This window comes from Entelurus aequoreus, linkage group LG06 (assembly GCF_033978785.1).
Source record: "Entelurus aequoreus isolate RoL-2023_Sb linkage group LG06, RoL_Eaeq_v1.1, whole genome shotgun sequence".
Classification (NCBI taxonomy): Eukaryota; Metazoa; Chordata; class Actinopteri; order Syngnathiformes; family Syngnathidae; genus Entelurus; species Entelurus aequoreus.
The window spans coordinates 5,536,638-5,553,684 of NC_084736.1; the positions used below are offsets into that span (position 1 = coordinate 5,536,638).

The 17,047-nt window shown below is 36.4% G+C and overlaps 1 protein-coding gene across 1 annotated transcript in view; it reads right to left on the bottom strand.

The window, feature by feature from the left end:
- Positions 1-2,457: 2,457 nt before the first annotated feature.
- flii (FLII actin remodeling protein) overlaps positions 2,458-17,047 on the bottom strand; it is a 35,941-nt gene continuing 21,351 nt past the window's right edge. Inside the window, exons 15-31 of the mRNA XM_062049893.1 lie at positions 15,996-16,078; positions 15,850-15,924; positions 15,653-15,736; positions 14,540-14,711; positions 14,356-14,463; positions 13,979-14,170; positions 10,842-10,940; positions 10,673-10,762; positions 9,059-9,198; positions 8,791-8,995; positions 8,578-8,732; positions 8,452-8,512; positions 8,257-8,385; positions 6,253-6,359; positions 6,074-6,179; positions 5,713-5,778; positions 2,458-3,331 (exon numbers count right to left, since the gene is read on the bottom strand). Coding sequence (XP_061905877.1) covers positions 3,197-3,331; positions 5,713-5,778; positions 6,074-6,179; positions 6,253-6,359; positions 8,257-8,385; positions 8,452-8,512; positions 8,578-8,732; positions 8,791-8,995; positions 9,059-9,198; positions 10,673-10,762; positions 10,842-10,940; positions 13,979-14,170; positions 14,356-14,463; positions 14,540-14,711; positions 15,653-15,736; positions 15,850-15,924; positions 15,996-16,078 — 2,007 coding nt within the window. The 3' untranslated portion in view covers positions 2,458-3,196. The remainder of the gene's footprint in view (positions 3,332-5,712; positions 5,779-6,073; positions 6,180-6,252; positions 6,360-8,256; positions 8,386-8,451; positions 8,513-8,577; positions 8,733-8,790; positions 8,996-9,058; positions 9,199-10,672; positions 10,763-10,841; positions 10,941-13,978; positions 14,171-14,355; positions 14,464-14,539; positions 14,712-15,652; positions 15,737-15,849; positions 15,925-15,995; positions 16,079-17,047) is intronic.

Sequence of the window (17,047 nt, forward strand, 5' to 3'; positions counted from 1 at the left end):
TGTAATAAATAAATAAATTAAAAATGGCTTATCCATAAGCCATTTGTTTTATTTTATATATATATATATATATATATATATATATATATATATGTCCTCACGTAACATCACCAGAATGATTGACAATTAGGAGGACCAATAGTCAACATGATCCACAACATCCTCTAGTATACCTTTAAGTCTTTCATATATATATATACATACATATATACATACATATATACATACATATATACATACATATATACATACATATATACATACATACATACATATATATATATATATATATATATATATATATATATATATATATATATATATATATATATACACACACATATGTATATATGTATGTATATATATATACAGTGTATATATGTATGTATATATATATACACAGTGTATATATATATTTACACACACACACACACATATATATATATATATATATATATATATATATATATATATATATATATATATATATATGTGTGTGTGTAAATATATATATACACTGTATATATATATACATACATATATACACTGTATATATATATATACATACATATATACACTGTATATATATACATACATATATACATACATACATATACATACATTTATACATATATATATATATATATATATATATATATATATATATATATATATATATATATATATATATATATATATATATATGTAAATTGTGTGACGTATTAAGATGTGTGTTCATGTTTGAAATAAACTAAAGAAAGAAAGATATATATATATATATTATATATATATATATGTGTAAATATATATATATATACACTGTATATATATATACATACATATATATACATACATACATACATTTATACATATATATATATGTAAATTGTGTGACGTATTAAGATGTGTGTTCATGTTTGAAATAAACTAAAGAAAGATATATATATATATATATATATATATATACATATACATATATATATATATATATATATATATATATATATATATATACATATACATATATATATATATATATGTATATATGTATGTATGAAAGACTTAATATGTATATATTTATAAAAGAAAAACCCAGACACCATCTTTGTAGTCATTTTTCTCCTGCGTGGACTTCCGTCTTCCTTTACAATGAGTGAAGCTGCACGAAACCTTGTCTGCAATTGCAAATAATTTAGTTTTTAAGTTTTGTGTTTCTTGTAGAATCTATATAAAGTAATATACATTAGCCTATTGTTAAAATAATGAAAAAAACAATTAAATATATTTGTTTTATTGTATTGTTACATTAATAGCTGTTGTATTACTATAGGATGGCTTGTTAAACATTTCATAGGATTTTCAGAGGGAGGAAAAACCAAGACATTTAATATAAAATGTAAAATGAATAAATACATAAAAAGAAAAAGAAAAAAAATGGTTAAAAGCCATCGTCCCGGGGAGCATTTCATTTCGACCCGTGCATTTAAAAAAAATACCGTATATTACCAAATAACCGCCCTAGTCCTAATAGCCGCCCGGGGTCTGACCCCATTTTGTGAATTAACCGCCTCTTCCTAATAACCGCCTATGTCCAAATAGCCGCCCATGGGCTGTTATTTGCATAATTTAGATTAAAATGCTACTGGGGTTGCGTTTGCTGCAGTATTATTGTTTTAATGGTTTTATAGAGTACTTGGTACCATCATTTTATTTTACCTGTATGCTGCGCTGCTTTATTTAAAACTTGGAGTACTGTAGCCTTTATTTTATTTAAGTGACAGTATTATTGTTCTGTTTTGATGGTGGGTTTTATACTTGAGTACTTGGTACCATAATTTTATTTTTCCCGGTAGGCTGCTTTATTTAAAAAGTTTATTTATTTTTAGTATTGGTATTCTATTTGACAATTGTTGCACTACTGCCATGTTGAGGCCTTGTTGATCTCTTGTCTTTTGATAGCCTACCTCATGTTGATCTCTTGTCTTTTGATAGCCTACCTCATGTTGATCTCTTGGTTTTATTGTTTGTATGTTTACAATAGCTTTTACATTTAAAGTTTTTTGTACGAAAAAAAAAATACTGGACAGTAACCATTGTAACCAAATAATGGCCTGGCGCAGGCTGGTGCAAAAATAAATAAAAGCCTTGTGCAAATAACTACCTGCTTCTTTTAAACGCCTGTCTCCAAAATCGATTTTGTGAAATAAACGCCCGGGCTACTATTTGGTAATATACGCTAATAATTAGCCGTTTGTGAAGTTTTGTGCTCGTGCGCTAGGTAGTTATAACGGGGCTGAAAAAGATCTTCAGAGAAAGTGTGTAAACTTTAATATTCTATTCTAACAGTGTTGAACATGGGAGAAAAAACGTGCGTAAACAATGAAATCACATGTAATGCCTGTTTTGGGCCTTAGGGGCGCACAAGAGCTAGCAAGAAGAAGAACTGGAGACAAGAAATATGTGGTGAGATTTGTATTCCTCTTTAATATAAAATACATAAATAAAGCATCTGCAAGTGGTAGAAGCATGTGTGTTGATGCACACGCCACAAAGGAAAGACACAAAAATAGATATGACATGAAGAATCTCTTACAATTTCATTATGAGGATATGTCTCTTGATATCATCTCCCATTAAATTACTTTTTTCTTCCTCAGAAAATATGGATTTCAAACCTGTAAAATCTTTGCAAAGCGCCAGAAAAAGACGCTCAGTGTGAAGAGAGAGATGTACGACTCCCAGCTTGTGATGATTGCACATTTGTGATATGAAGTATCAAATATGTCGAGAAGAAACATTCCACTAAAGAGCAATGGCAGTTTTCAAACAAGAAGTTGGCTTCAGATAAGCTGTGCAAAACTATCACTCAGCATTTATGATGTGTTTGCACACACTAGACTCCCTTTACAATGTTTGCTGCAAACAAGCAGAGGAAACTTCTACTAAAGTACTAGACTCCCTGCACAGTGTTTGCTGCAAACAAGCAGAGGAAACTCCTACTAAAGTACTAGACTCCCTTTACAATGTTTGCTGCAAACAAGCAGAGGAAACTTCTACTAAAGTACTAGACTCCCTGCACAGTGTTTGCTGCAAACAAGCAGAGGAAACTTCTACTAAAGTACTAGACTCCCTGCACAGTGTTTGCTGCAAACAAGCAGAGGAAACTCCTACTAAAGCTTGTTGGCGGCTGCTCAAACTATGATGGCGGCGTTTTGAAGGCCCCCCAGGCGTGGAAGCAGCGAGTGAAGACGTGTGGCTCGTTACCTTTGCGGACGAGTCGCAGTTTTCTGGGCTGCTGGCTTTCTTTGGAGCGCATGTGTTGGATGTAGACCTGGAGAAGAAAAAAAACGTGTTGGATGTAAACCTTGACAAGAAAAAACGTGTGTTGGATGTACAAACCCCGTTTCCATATGAGTTGGGAAATTGTGTTCGATGTAAATATAAACGGAATACAATGATTTGCAAATAATTTTCAACGCATATTCAGTTGAATATGCTACAAAGACAACATATTTGATGTTCAAACTCATAAACTTTTTTTTTGTGCAAATAATCATTAACTTTAGAATTTGATGGCAGCAACACGTGACAAAGAAGTTGGGAAAGGTGGCAATAAATACTGATAAAGTTGAGGAACGCTCATCAAACACTTATTTGGAACATCCCACAGGTGAACAGGCAAATTGGGAACAGGTGGGTGCCATGATTGGGTATAAAAGTAGATTCCATGAAATGCTCAGTCATTCACAAACAAGGATGGGGCGAGGGTCACCACTTTGTCAACAAATGCGTGAGCAAATTGTTGAACAGTTTAAGAAAAACATTTCTCAACCAGCTATTGCAAGGAATTTAGGGATTTCACCATCTACGCTCCGTAATATCATCAAAGGGTTGAGAGAATGTGGAGAAATCACTGCACGTAAGCAGCTAAGCCCGTGACCTTCCATCCCTCAGGCTGTACTGCATCAACAAGCCACATCAGTGTGTAAAGGATATCACCACATGGGCTCAGGAACACTTCAGAAACCCACTGTCAGTAACTACAGTTGGTCGCTACATCTGTAAGTGTAAGTTAAAACTCTCCTATGAAAGGTGAAAACCGTTTATCAACAACACCCAGAAACGCCGTCGGCTTCGCTGGGCCTGAGCTCATCTAAGATGGACTGATACAAAGTGGAAAAAGTGTTCTGTGGTCTGACGAGTCCACATTTCAAATTGTTTTTGGAAACTGTGGACGAAAAGAACCATCCGGATTGTTCTAGGCACAAAGTGTAAAAGCCAGCATGTGTGATGGTACGGGGGTGTATTAGTGCCCAAGACATGGGTAACTTACACATCTGTGAAGGCGCCATTAATGCTGAAAGGTACATACAGCTTTTGGAGCAACATATGTTGCCATCCAAGCAACGTTACCATGGACGCCCCTGCTTATTTCAGCAAGACAATGCCAAGCCACGTGTTACATCAACGTGGCTTCATAGCAAAAGAGTGCGGGTACTAGACTGGCCTGCCTGTAGTCCAGACATTGAAAATGTGTGGTGCATTATGAAGCCTAAAATAGCACAAGGGAGACCCCCGGACTGTTGAACAACTTAAGCTGTACATCAAGCAAGAATGGGAAAGAATTCCACCTGAGAAGCTTCAAAAATGTGTCTCCTCAGTTCCCAAACCTTTACTGAGTGTTGTTAAAAGGAAAGGCCATGTAACACAGTGGTGAACATGCCCTTTCCCAACTACTTTGGCACGTGTTGCAGCCATGAAATTTTAAGTTAATTATTATTTGCAAAAAAAAAAAAAAGTTTATGAGTTTGAACATCAAATATGTTGTCTTTGTAGCATATTCAACTGAATATGGCTTGAAAAGGATTTGCTAATCATTGTATTCCGTTTATATTTACATCTAACACAATTTCCCAACTCATATGGAAACAGGGTTTTTAGACCTTTAGAAGAAGAAACATGTGTTGGATGTAAACATTGACAAGAAAAACATGTGTTGGATGTAGACCTTGACAAGAAAAACCATGTGTTGGATGTAAACCTTTAGAAGAAAAAACATGTGTTGGATGTAGACCTTTAGAAGAAAAAACATGTGTTGGATGTAAACCTTGACAAGAAAAACATGTGTTGGATGTAAACCTTGACGAGAAAAAACATGTGTTGGATGTAGACCTTTAGAAGAAAAAACATGTGTTGGATGTAAACCTTTTAGAAGAAAAAAAACGTGTTGGATGTAGACCTTTAGAAGAAAAAACATGTGTTGGATGTAAACCTTGACATGAAAAAAAACATGTGTTGGATGTAAACCTTTATAAGAAAAAACATGTGTTGGATGTAGACATTTAGAATAAAAAACATGTTGGATGTAAACCTTGACAACAAAAACATGTGTTGGATGTAAACCTTAAGAAGAAAAAAAACGTGTTGGATGTAGACCTTTAGAAGAAAAAGCATGTGTTGGATGTAAACCTTAACAAAAAACCCGTGTTGGATGTAGACCTTTAGAAGAAAAAACATGTGTTGGATGTAAACCTTGACAAATAAAAAAGGGTTGGATGTAAACCTTAACAAAAAAAACCTGTGTTGGATGTAAACCTTTAGAAGAAAAAGCATGTGTTGGATGTAGACCTTTAGCATAAAAAGCATGTGTTGGATGTAGACATTGAGCAGGAGGCAGTGTGAGGTTCAAGAAGAATGTAAGATCTCACACACCTGACAGGCTTTCAGACTCAGTTTGATCTCCACCTGGCTGGTCTGAGTACCCACCCACATGTACACCTGAGGGACATCAAGTACACATTTATTGAAAATAACTTATTATTATTACAAAGATGAATTAAGTACACATTTATTGACAATAACTTATTATTATTACAAAGGTGAATTAAGTAGACATTTATTGACAATAACTTATTATTATTATTACAAAGGTGAATTAAGTAGACATTTATTGACAATAACTTATTATTATTATTACAAAGGTGAATTAAGTAGACATTTATTGATAATAACTTATTATTATTACAAAGATGAATTAAGTAGACATTTATTGACAACAACTTATGGTTGCTACCTCATTGCCATTGTCCAACAGCATGATGTCGTCGTCCGCCAAGTCGTCCTGGCAGAAGTCGGAGCACTTCTCTGACACGGAGAAATAACCTTTCTCGTTAGAACACCTGAGAGGCCGAGAAGGAAAATGAGTTGGTAGAGGACAAAGAACAAGAAGAAAGTGAAGAACATGCGACTCGCCTGAAGAGACGAGCATATTTCATGTAGTCTGCGTCTTCATCGTATTCCTTCTGAGCGCCGATGCCAACCCAGAAGAAGTTCTCAGGCTCCTCCCCCTCGTTAATGACCTGGGAGGGCAGAACATGTAAATATTGGGACTTGCAATAACAGTCAAGTCATGTAATATGCATACAATACAAAGGTCAAACATATTTGTTTAATATTGAACATTATTAAAATGATTACAAATAAATAACTGAAAAAAATATATAAATAAATGACCACATATTAAAAATAAATGTATAGTATAAAATAAAACACAAAATACCATTAAAGTTAGTGATATTTTGTCTGCATTTTTTGTATTTTATAACATGAATTCAAAAGGTTAAAAACAAATTATTATTAAATTATAAAAATATTAATAAACATACAATAAAAATTAAACGATTATTCAAATACATCTAAAAAGGCGGCCAAACACTAAAAGGGGCTTTTTGCAAACTTGCTCACAGTAACATTTTTGTAACCAAAAATGATAAACTCCATTTGCTCGTTTAGTTAGTGCTTTAATAGAACACTTGGTGTCATCAAACAATAAACTATAATATGGTAGTGTGGCCTTAATACGGTGAGATTGTGATATGGTTATTAGAAAGTGCACCTGTTTGCTGTAGGTGTTGTCACAATAAGTGTATCTAAGATATCACAAAACTTTGTGTTTCCATGAGTTCCTGGCGAGCAGACAAAAGCTGTCTTTGATCTTACCAAGCAAAAGGCTTGTCAAACTCCACTGTGTACGATGGGAAGCGACATGAAAGTGTCGGTTTCTTTGATCTATTGTAATCCACAGGAAGATCTTGTCTTGACCCGAGATCTACAAAGCGGAGAGGAAGCAGGACCTGACGCAAGCGCCAGGCATCTTTTCTTTGAACTGTTTTGTGACCAAGGGCGACGGCTGTTTACGACCCCCTCTCCCCTCAGAAACAGCTGTTGCCATGTAATCAGGGAAAGTCCAAATAAAAGAGGAGGCGTGCAATCCTTTTGTCAGAGTGTGGGACGACACTGTACAAGAGAGTAGAGGTGTACACGCTCTCCTCATTCAGCTAAATTAAATCCCGTCTGTTTAATTCCTTGCTTCTTGTCTGTTTAATAGAAGTCATCGGTGTTTGAACCTGACAGGTGTCAAACAAACTATAATATGGTGTGATATGGTTATTCAGTGTTTCCCATAAACTGCCAAGATACCTGTGGCGGTGGGGGCGTGGCTATGGGCGTGGTCACCATGACATCATCGAGTAATTTGCATAATTTACTACAATGATAAGATTTTCTCTAAAAAGACTCAAAAAATGTATACTTACTAATTAATAATAACAGTTTTGTTTTAAACATCCATCCATCCATCCATTTTACAATATAATTACAACACTTTATGTACATATTTATATACAGATTTGAACAATAAGTTATTCACTGAAATATATTTATTAATTGTGGTTCTTACAAAACATATATCTTATAAAATATAATAGCTAAAATGTCTCCTAAAGCTCTGCCCCTTGAATTAGTGCATACTAACTAATTTAACTTTAGCCTACTACTACAACCATATTATTTACCAGCAACATAAAGTGAAACAGAGGCAGAGGTGTCCTGCCACAGTCAGTAACAAATAAACAGAAAACAGAAAACAGTAGTGGTCAAATACAAATAAGGCAATAAGAGAAGTATCCTACACTTCTCTTTTGTAAAGTAAATCTGAACAGCCTATATGGGCATCTACATCAACTATATGATTTGCCTGAAAAGCTGGACAGGACAAAAAAAAAAAAAAATAATAATAATAATAATTTTTTAAAAACTTTTTTATTTATTTGTGGTTGACGTAATTCTTTCGTGGCGGGCCGCCACAAATAAATGAATGTGTGGGAGACACTGTTATTAGAAAGTGCACCTGTTTGCTGTAGGTGTCATCAAACAATAAACTATAATATGGTGTGATATGGTTATTAGAAAGTGCACCTGTTTGCTGTAGGTGTCATCAAACATGCTGTTCATGACGTCCTCGGCCAGCTTGGCTTCGTCCGGGTCGGCAGCTCGTCCCACCCAGGTGTAGACGATGCCCTGGTTGTCTGTGCTCTCAAAGGGTACCTGCAGAGGATGCTGCTTGAGTGCTTGTGCTCACGCTCTTTGCTTAGACGACGACACAATACCAACTTTGAGAATAAAGCAAAACTCTGAGTTGAGATTGGCTGAATCTGTGGCGATCTGGATGGTCCTGCCAGGAGACAAGTGAGGCGTCAGATGAAGACATGGACAAAAGGACGTGATGTTGGCAGCTACCTGGTGCAGAGTGCACTGCCGTTGGTGCGAATGTGATAGAGGGACGGCTGGGCTGAGTCCGTCTTCTGTTTCCTCTTCCCTTTGTGGATGATGAACTTCCTCTTGAAGTGGGACAGGAACTTGAGGTTCTCCTGCTGCTGCGTCATACGCACCACCTGGGGCAACAACATGGTTACTGTGGAGCAGAGGGCGTGCACGGACTACCTGTGGTACCTTCAGTTTGCCCGGGAAGAGGCTCTCAAACTTCTTCTGCAGGGAGAAGGTGAAAGTGAGCCAGCCCATGTTGGAAGCTTGCCGGCCCTGCCAGAAGTACACGACACACTGGAAGTCCTCCTCAGGCTGCTTGTCCTCCTCCACCTCCTTGCCTTCGCCCTCTTTCTTCTCCTCCTCGTCCTCGTACTCCACAGGGACCCAGTACCTGCCCATCACCGTGAGACCCTTTCACATACTGACTCCCACGCTTGAAGGTGCACGTTTGTACCTGCAGAGGAACACGTAGCAATCTTGTGTGAAGAAGTGTCCAAACTCTTCCTCTGGAAGACGAGCAAACTTTTTGCTCTCCAACACAAATCCTTCCATGCCGTCCAGGTCCTCGTTCCACTCCTCCATCAGCGGCTCAGCCTGCACAGAACATGGACAAACATCAGCAGTGCGTGTGTACTTGTATTTCTACCCTTCTTGAGACATCAACAAGGAAAAGCACCTTCCATAGGAGGACCGGTGAACAAGTTACACTGCAAAAACTGAAATCTAAGTAAGATGAAATATCTCAAATAAGGGTGATATTTGCTTATTTTCTGTCTGATAAGATAATTCTTCTCACTAAGCAGATTTTATGTTAGAGTGTTTCACTTGTTTTAAGTGTTTTGGTCCTAAATGATCTCAGTAAGATATTACAGCTTGTTGCTGAGATTTGATGAGCTATATTGAGTAAAACATGCTTGAAACTAGAATATCAACTGTTGCAAAGCTGTGTCATCAACACTCACAAGTATACAACTACTTTTTTAAAGTAATAATTTCTTACTTCAAGCATGAAAAAAAAAATCATGGTGCCAAGCGCATATCATTATGTCAAGATAATGGCACTAGCATTTGCGTAATTCAAGAATATTTTTCAACATATTGAGCAAAAAGGTCTCTTTTTTTTCTACCAAGAAAAGCGCACTTGTTTTTAGTGAGAATATACTTATTTTAAAAGGTATTTTTGGGTTCATTGAGGTTAGCTAATTTTACTTGTTTTGGAAAGTCTTGACAAGCCAAATTTTCTTGTTCTACTGGCAGATAATTTTGCTTAGTTCAAGTAAAATACCCCTAATTTTTTTTCTTGTTTTTGAACACCGACTTTTTGCAGCGTAGGACCGAAATCATGGTCCCAATACGGAAAACCATTGCATCTAATAGCCAAATACTAGAGTCTGTGAACATTGCTCCAAAGTCAGGATTTTTTGTTGCTTTAATGTGCATACAAAAGTAAACATTGACAGGTGCCAAGGCAGCAATATATGATAAAACAAGAAGGCAGCTAAAGAAGGACTTCTCTATTCATCCCCAAAAAAAACCACCAGGTGAACAGCTGATTTTACGACTTCCGGTGCTGACGTAAGACAACCCGCGTCCCATATGTGACCATAGGATGAACAAATACACTATGGTACTAAGACTATAGTGGCCATTAACAGTAGCTTCTACAGCTGGGTTGCCCAAAGTGCGGCACAGGGGCCATCTGTGGTCCCTGACTCCTTTGTCATCGGCCTTAAGCACATTACAAAAAACAAACAATAGAGACCTCATTTGCACCCCCCTGGTGGTGAAGTCTATCAAAATTAGGATGGTCCCAAAAAGGAGGGATTTTTCAAATTGCCTATGTGTCGGTTTTAGAAGTGTTCCCCCTCTGGTCAACATATGAAATAACAAGTGTGTGTAAAAATGTGACTACCAAAAACTAACCTTTTTATATTTGCATAGTATGTATATATTATTAATGCTGTAAATATAAATCTTTATATATCTAGAAAGGGTGGTCCGAAAAAGGTAGGCATTTTTTCAGAGGTCTCAAGAAGGTAACAAATACAAGAATGTGTGTGTACGTCACCTCAGTAAGAGGCATGGCTGGCTGCCTGGGAAGGAAGAGAGCTGTGAGGTCAGCTTTCATCTGATCTTTCTTCTCTGCATCCTTTTTCACCTGCCACAAAAAAGACATGAAACCTCCTCACTTGTGGAAACATGTCATGTGAATAATATTCAGGCGTGGGATTACCCACCTTGCCTTGAAGGTTGTCCTTCTGCTGCACGGTCTCCGCAGCTCTGGTGTAGTCCACCTGCAGCACGTCGTCCCAGTTCTTGAACTTGGACTTATACACCTGGCGAAGAGGAAAAGTGACATGTTTGTAGCGCAATCCAAGATCATTAGAGACGTAATATTTGTGCCAATATTTCAGCGGACCTCATGTCAGTATGACACTATATGCGCTAGTCATCATGGGAAATGTGGTTTTTCTGGCAAAACACTACCGCTTTGGTCCACTGGCACCGCTAAAAATCAACCAAAACTGAAAGTTCTTAAGTGGGGCTTTAAGAGTGTCCCAACTTGAAGAGTATTTTGAGATAAGAGCTGTTTCTCAACTAATTGTTATGCTGTAAATTGCAAGCAAAGATGTGTACATATAAGCATCCCCGCCATTAACTGTTGTAACAAATGTCACAGTGAACCCCGTAACATCCTTCCTAATCATCCGATCTTACTCGCTGGCATTAGCTTATAGCTAGAGATGGACACAACTATTTTTCAAACACTGGAAGAAAGAAATGAGTGTAAATGACTGTGCTGAAAAGAAAAAGTGGATGATATTCAATGAATTACAGAAAGAAAATCAGCAAAATCATGACAGAGCGTGTAGCCAACTTGGACAGACAAGAAAATTACAATATCTAAACGGCAAACATTTATCCATAAAAATATGGAGAAGCTGCTGGTTATGTGTTTGACAGAGAAGCAATTGGAAGGAGATACGGTAGAAATCCTACAGAACCCCTAAAGGGACATGGGGGAAAAAACATTTTTATTATTTTCTTAGATATGTATCACGTGCGCACAAGAAAGCATTGGGTGCGTGCGGATGGTTTGAGGTGTGTGTGAAAATGCCAGTTCAGGAGTTCATTTGGCTGTATTTCCAATTAGGACTTTCCCCCATGTGTGTTGTGGCGAATTGTGAATGCCTGCCAAAAATGTATTTCCTTCGCGGGGCGCGCAGCGCTCGCTGAACCTGCATTTTTGGCTTGGTGTGTCCACAGCGGATTACTAGGAGTAAGACAAACACTTGATCTTCCTGGTTATTGTAACGCTACGTGTTTGACATTATTTAAGACTTTATCGTGCCCGGAAAAGGACAGTTTTCCTCTTCTGTGGGATTAATGAAATTAAAAGGTCTATTGTTAGTCCGATGTTGATGTGATAAAACCTCTTTCTTGTTTGGAAGATACACACAATTGTAACTGTTATTTCTTCTTGCACATAATAAATATGTACAATGTGTTTTGGATGTATTCATTTATGTAAAATTGTCACTAAATGTAATATTGCCTGACAAAAAAGGGATTTGACGTAATATTTTGATATTTACACATCCCATATTTACACACGCGTATTTCACTAGAATACCCTTATGAGCATTACCGTACATATATCAAAATCAAGTACCTACTGTACTGTTTACTTGTTGAAATACCCTTTTTAGAGCAAATATCTGCCCAAATGGCCACTTTGTTGCTGCCAAAAATGTATTTCAAGTAATATTTTGATATTGACACATCTTATCTCTGCATATTCTACTAGAATACCCTTATTAGTCATACATATATATAAATAAAGTACCTACTGTACGGTTTACTTGTTAAAATACCCTCTACAAAGCTACAAACCACTTTGCTGCTGCCAAAAATGTATTTCAAGTAATATTTTGATACTGACACATCTCATCTCTGCATATTTTACTACAATACCCTTATGAGCATTACATATATCAACATCAAGTACCTACTGTACTGTTTACTTATTGAAATACCCTTTTTAGAGCAAATATCTACCCAAAAGGCTACTTTGTTGCTGCCAAAAATGTATTTCAAGTAATATTTTGACATTGACACATCTTATCTCTGCATATTCTACTAGAATACCCTTATGGGCATTACATATATCAAAATAAAGTACCTAATGTACTGTTTACTTGTTGAAATACCCTTTTTAGAGCTAAAAACTACCCAAATGGCCCCTTTGCTGCTGCCAAAAAATGATTTAAAGTAACATTTTGATATTGACACATCTCATCTCTGCATATTTTACTAGAATACCCTTATGGGTAGGGATGTCCGATAATGGCTTTTTGCCGATATCCGATATGCCGATAGTGTCCAACTCTTTAATTACCGATATCAACCGATATATACAGTCGTGGAATAAACACACTATTATGCCTAATTTGGACAACCAGGTATGGTGAAGATAATGTACTTTTTAAAAAAATGAATCAAATAAAATAAGATAAATAAATTAAAAACATTTTCTTGAATAAAAAAGAAAGTAAAACAATATAAAAAAAGTTACATAGAAACTAGTAATTAATGAAAATTTGTAAAATTAACTGTTAAAGGTTAGTATTATTAGTGGACCAGCAGCACGCACAATCATGTGTGCTTACGGACTGTATCCCTTGCAGACTGTATTGATATATATTGATATATAATGTAGGAACCAGAATATTAATAACAGAAAGAAACAACCCTTTTGTGTGAATGAGTGTAAATGGGGTGGGTTGGTGCACTAATTGTAAGTGTATCTTGTGTTTTTTATGTGGATTTAATACAAAAAACAAAAAACAAAAAAAACAACCCGATACTGATAATAAAAAAAACGATACCGATAATTTCCGATATTACATTTTAACGCATTTATCGGCCGATAATATCGGCAGACCGATATCGGACATCTCTACTTATGGGCATTACATATATCAAAATCAAGTACCTACTGTACAGTTTACTTGTTGAAATACCCTTTTTAGAGCTAAAAACTACCCAAATGGCCATTTTCCCCATGTCCCTTTAGGGGCTCCGTAAAATCCACTCTCCTGTGGTGTAAATAATTATTACATTACTTTATCAAACTACTGTGGTTGTTTGTAGTACATTTTGTTTTTATACAATATTTCTTATCTAAAATGTTGTTTTTCTTTTTAAATGGCATGTTACATGTATTAACTGTGCTGTTTTAGGGGGCTAAGTTGTTTTTAAAATTTATTTCAAAAGGGATATGTTTTGATATACAAGTGTTTTAAGTTAAGACCTCCGCCACAGAACCAATTAAGCGCGTAAATTGAGGTGCTATTGTATCAGGAAGTCTTACCTGGCATTCGGTGCCTTCCAGGTTTCGGGTGACACATGCGTGTTTTGGCCGGTGCAGCATGGAGCAGATCTCCTGACCCAGTTTTAAAGCAGCGGCTCGGACAAGTCGGGGAGACTTCCTCCCGATCCAAATGAAGACGTCGGACCAGCAGTCGAGGATGTACACGCCCTTGGTGTCGAGCAGCGTCTGCAGCTAAGGAAGGCGGTGACAAGGAGGAGATGATGAGAATTGGACTGATGGAAGTGGGTCAAATGGCAAAGGAGCGTTTGAGAACGAAAGCAAACATCGTAGCTCAAAAAATCACTTTTTGACTTTGTCGGGATCCATTGGGATTAGTTGTGATCCTGCTCGGGTTTACTTGAAGTGGATTAACATACCAGTCGGAGCTCTGGCAGCGTGTCCAGTTTGATCTTGTGGTTTTTGTGCTCCACAGAAAGCTTGTAGTTGATCTGAGGCAGCTCCAGGTAGCCCAGGCCCAAACCCACCTACATGGCAACAAGACCATTCAGTATATCCATTGTGTTGATGTGTTCACCATGTTATCATCATGACATGCTTGACCTTGTATAGTTTAGGCCTGACAGGAGAGAAGTCATCTGGTACGTGCTTCTTAATCGCCTCTGGTTGTCCACCCAGTGTTTCCCAGAAATTTGGAGGCTCCTGCTTTTGCATTAAAGTTGTGATCTCTGCCTTCCCTTTGCGCTCGTTTTTATTGATCTTCTCTGCAAATAACCTGAAAAGGTGACAACAATGAACATGTTAGGCAGTGCAGCGCTAAACTTCAAACTAGGGTGCAGACTCCCATTTTGAATATCCATGAGAGACGGTCCAATACTTACCACATTGTACATTTTTTATGGTGAGCGCTATTGACAATTTAACAATATCAACACACTATTTAAACTAGCTCCTTATTTTATTATATTACATACAATGTTTTGAGTACAACAAAAGGTAATAGAAATAAATAAAAAAATACTATCCACTACTTGTTTAAATCCTCATGTGTCCAGGGAATTATTTATTGAGTTAGAAAACATTAACAAAAACTACCAAATAAATATTTTAAGAGTAAAATATATCAAACAAACCTTTAACAAAGTGGACACTGCAAACTTGTGCGTTCTTTGACTCTGCTCCTTTATAATGGAGTGTGTGCCACTTTTGTCGTCAGCTTTTGTAAAATCTTGCACTCTTCCACCCTTCTTGATTACCTCTGAAGGATTTATCCTTTTCGCGATTTGAACGGTTCGTACAGTGGAAAAGAACGCAAGCATATGGGGCATTTGTCTACGAGAAAGGCTAAATGGCACCCAGCACCCATTGAAAACCGACGCTGCTTGACAATTAAGCATATTCAATGAAATCATTAAAATTCAAGCAATAGCCACTTTATTTTGTTAAAAAAATATTAAATGTAGCTTTCAAGGCTAAAAATGTAATACATTATCTAATTAAAAACAATACTAGCAAATGCTAAATGTAATAATACAAGCTTTATAAAAAGGTGTTATTGTGTCTACCTGCTATAAATCATTTAATTCAATGATCTATTGTCAACGTATCAGAAGCAGAAAATTGGATCAAGGCCAAAATGTTGATCTGGACATCCCTAGTTGCTATGGTGAAATAAATCTAGCCAATGAATGAATTAGTACATTATTGTCGTCTGACCTGGCCTTTGTGGTGCTACTCAGCGTAGCGTTTGCTCCTCTCCAGATAAAAATTTCCAGTCCGGTGTCCAGTAGGAAAACATAGCTGCCAAATAGAGAAAAGTGAAATGTTAGGAATACATATTTTGGAGAAGTATACATAAAATAAAGGTGCGAATGAGAACAAAGTAAATGTTCAGTTGAGTTAGTGTCAGTCACCGTGGATCAAGGGAGCAGGATTTCACAGGGACAGACTCAAGTCGGATGTTTTTCTTGCCATAAACTCTGTATAGCCTGATAAAACACGCACCTTTTGAAAACACATGAAAAGGCTCAGACTTTCATGAAATGATTGTCTAATATACCTGACAGGATAGTTCGTGTCCTCCACAGTGTAGAATCCACTGGCAGTGCCTCCCTCGATGTATGAGATCTCATTGTTGAATACCTGCAAATCAAACTTTATTTATATAGCACTTTTCATGCTTAGGCAAAAGGCAAGCACAAAGTGCTGTACAAAACAAAACAAACAAACAAAAATAACAATAGAAGAGAAGAAAACACACATTCACACACACGCGCAAACACACACAGCTCATATATTTTATCACGTTTATACTATATACATACATTTTTTTTTTAAATATATATATATATATATATATATATATATATATATATATATATATATATATATATATATGCAGTGTTTCCCACACATTCATTTATTTGTGGCGGCCCGCCACGAAAGAATTACGTCCGCCACAAATAAAAAATTTAAAAAAATATATTATTTTTTTTGTCCTGTCCAGCTTCTCAGGCAAATCATATAGTTGATGTAGATGCCCATACAGGCTGTTCAGATTTACTTTACAAAAGAGAAGTGTAGGATACTTCTCTTGTCGCCTTATTTGTATTTGACCACTACTGTTTTCTGTTTATTTGTTACTGACGGTGGCAGGACACCTCTGGCTCTGTTTCACTTTATGTTGCTGGTAAATAATATGGTTGTGGTAGTAGGCTAAAGTTAAATGATTTAGTATGCACTAATTAAAGGGGCAGAGCTTTAAGAGACATTTTAGCTTTTATATTTTATAAGATATATTTTTTGTAAGAACCACAATTAATAAATATATATTTCAGTGAATAACTTATTGCTCAAATCTGTATATAAATATGTACATAAAGTGTTGTAATTATATTGTAAAATGGATGGATGGATGGACGTTTAAAACAAAACTGTCATTATTAATTAGTAAGTATACATTTTTTGAGCCTTTTTAGAGAAAATCATATAATTGTAGTAAATTATGCAAATTACTCAATGATGTCATGGTGACCACGCCCATAGCCACGCCCCCACCGCCACAGGTATCTTGGCAGTTTATGGGAAACACTGATATGTACACACACACAC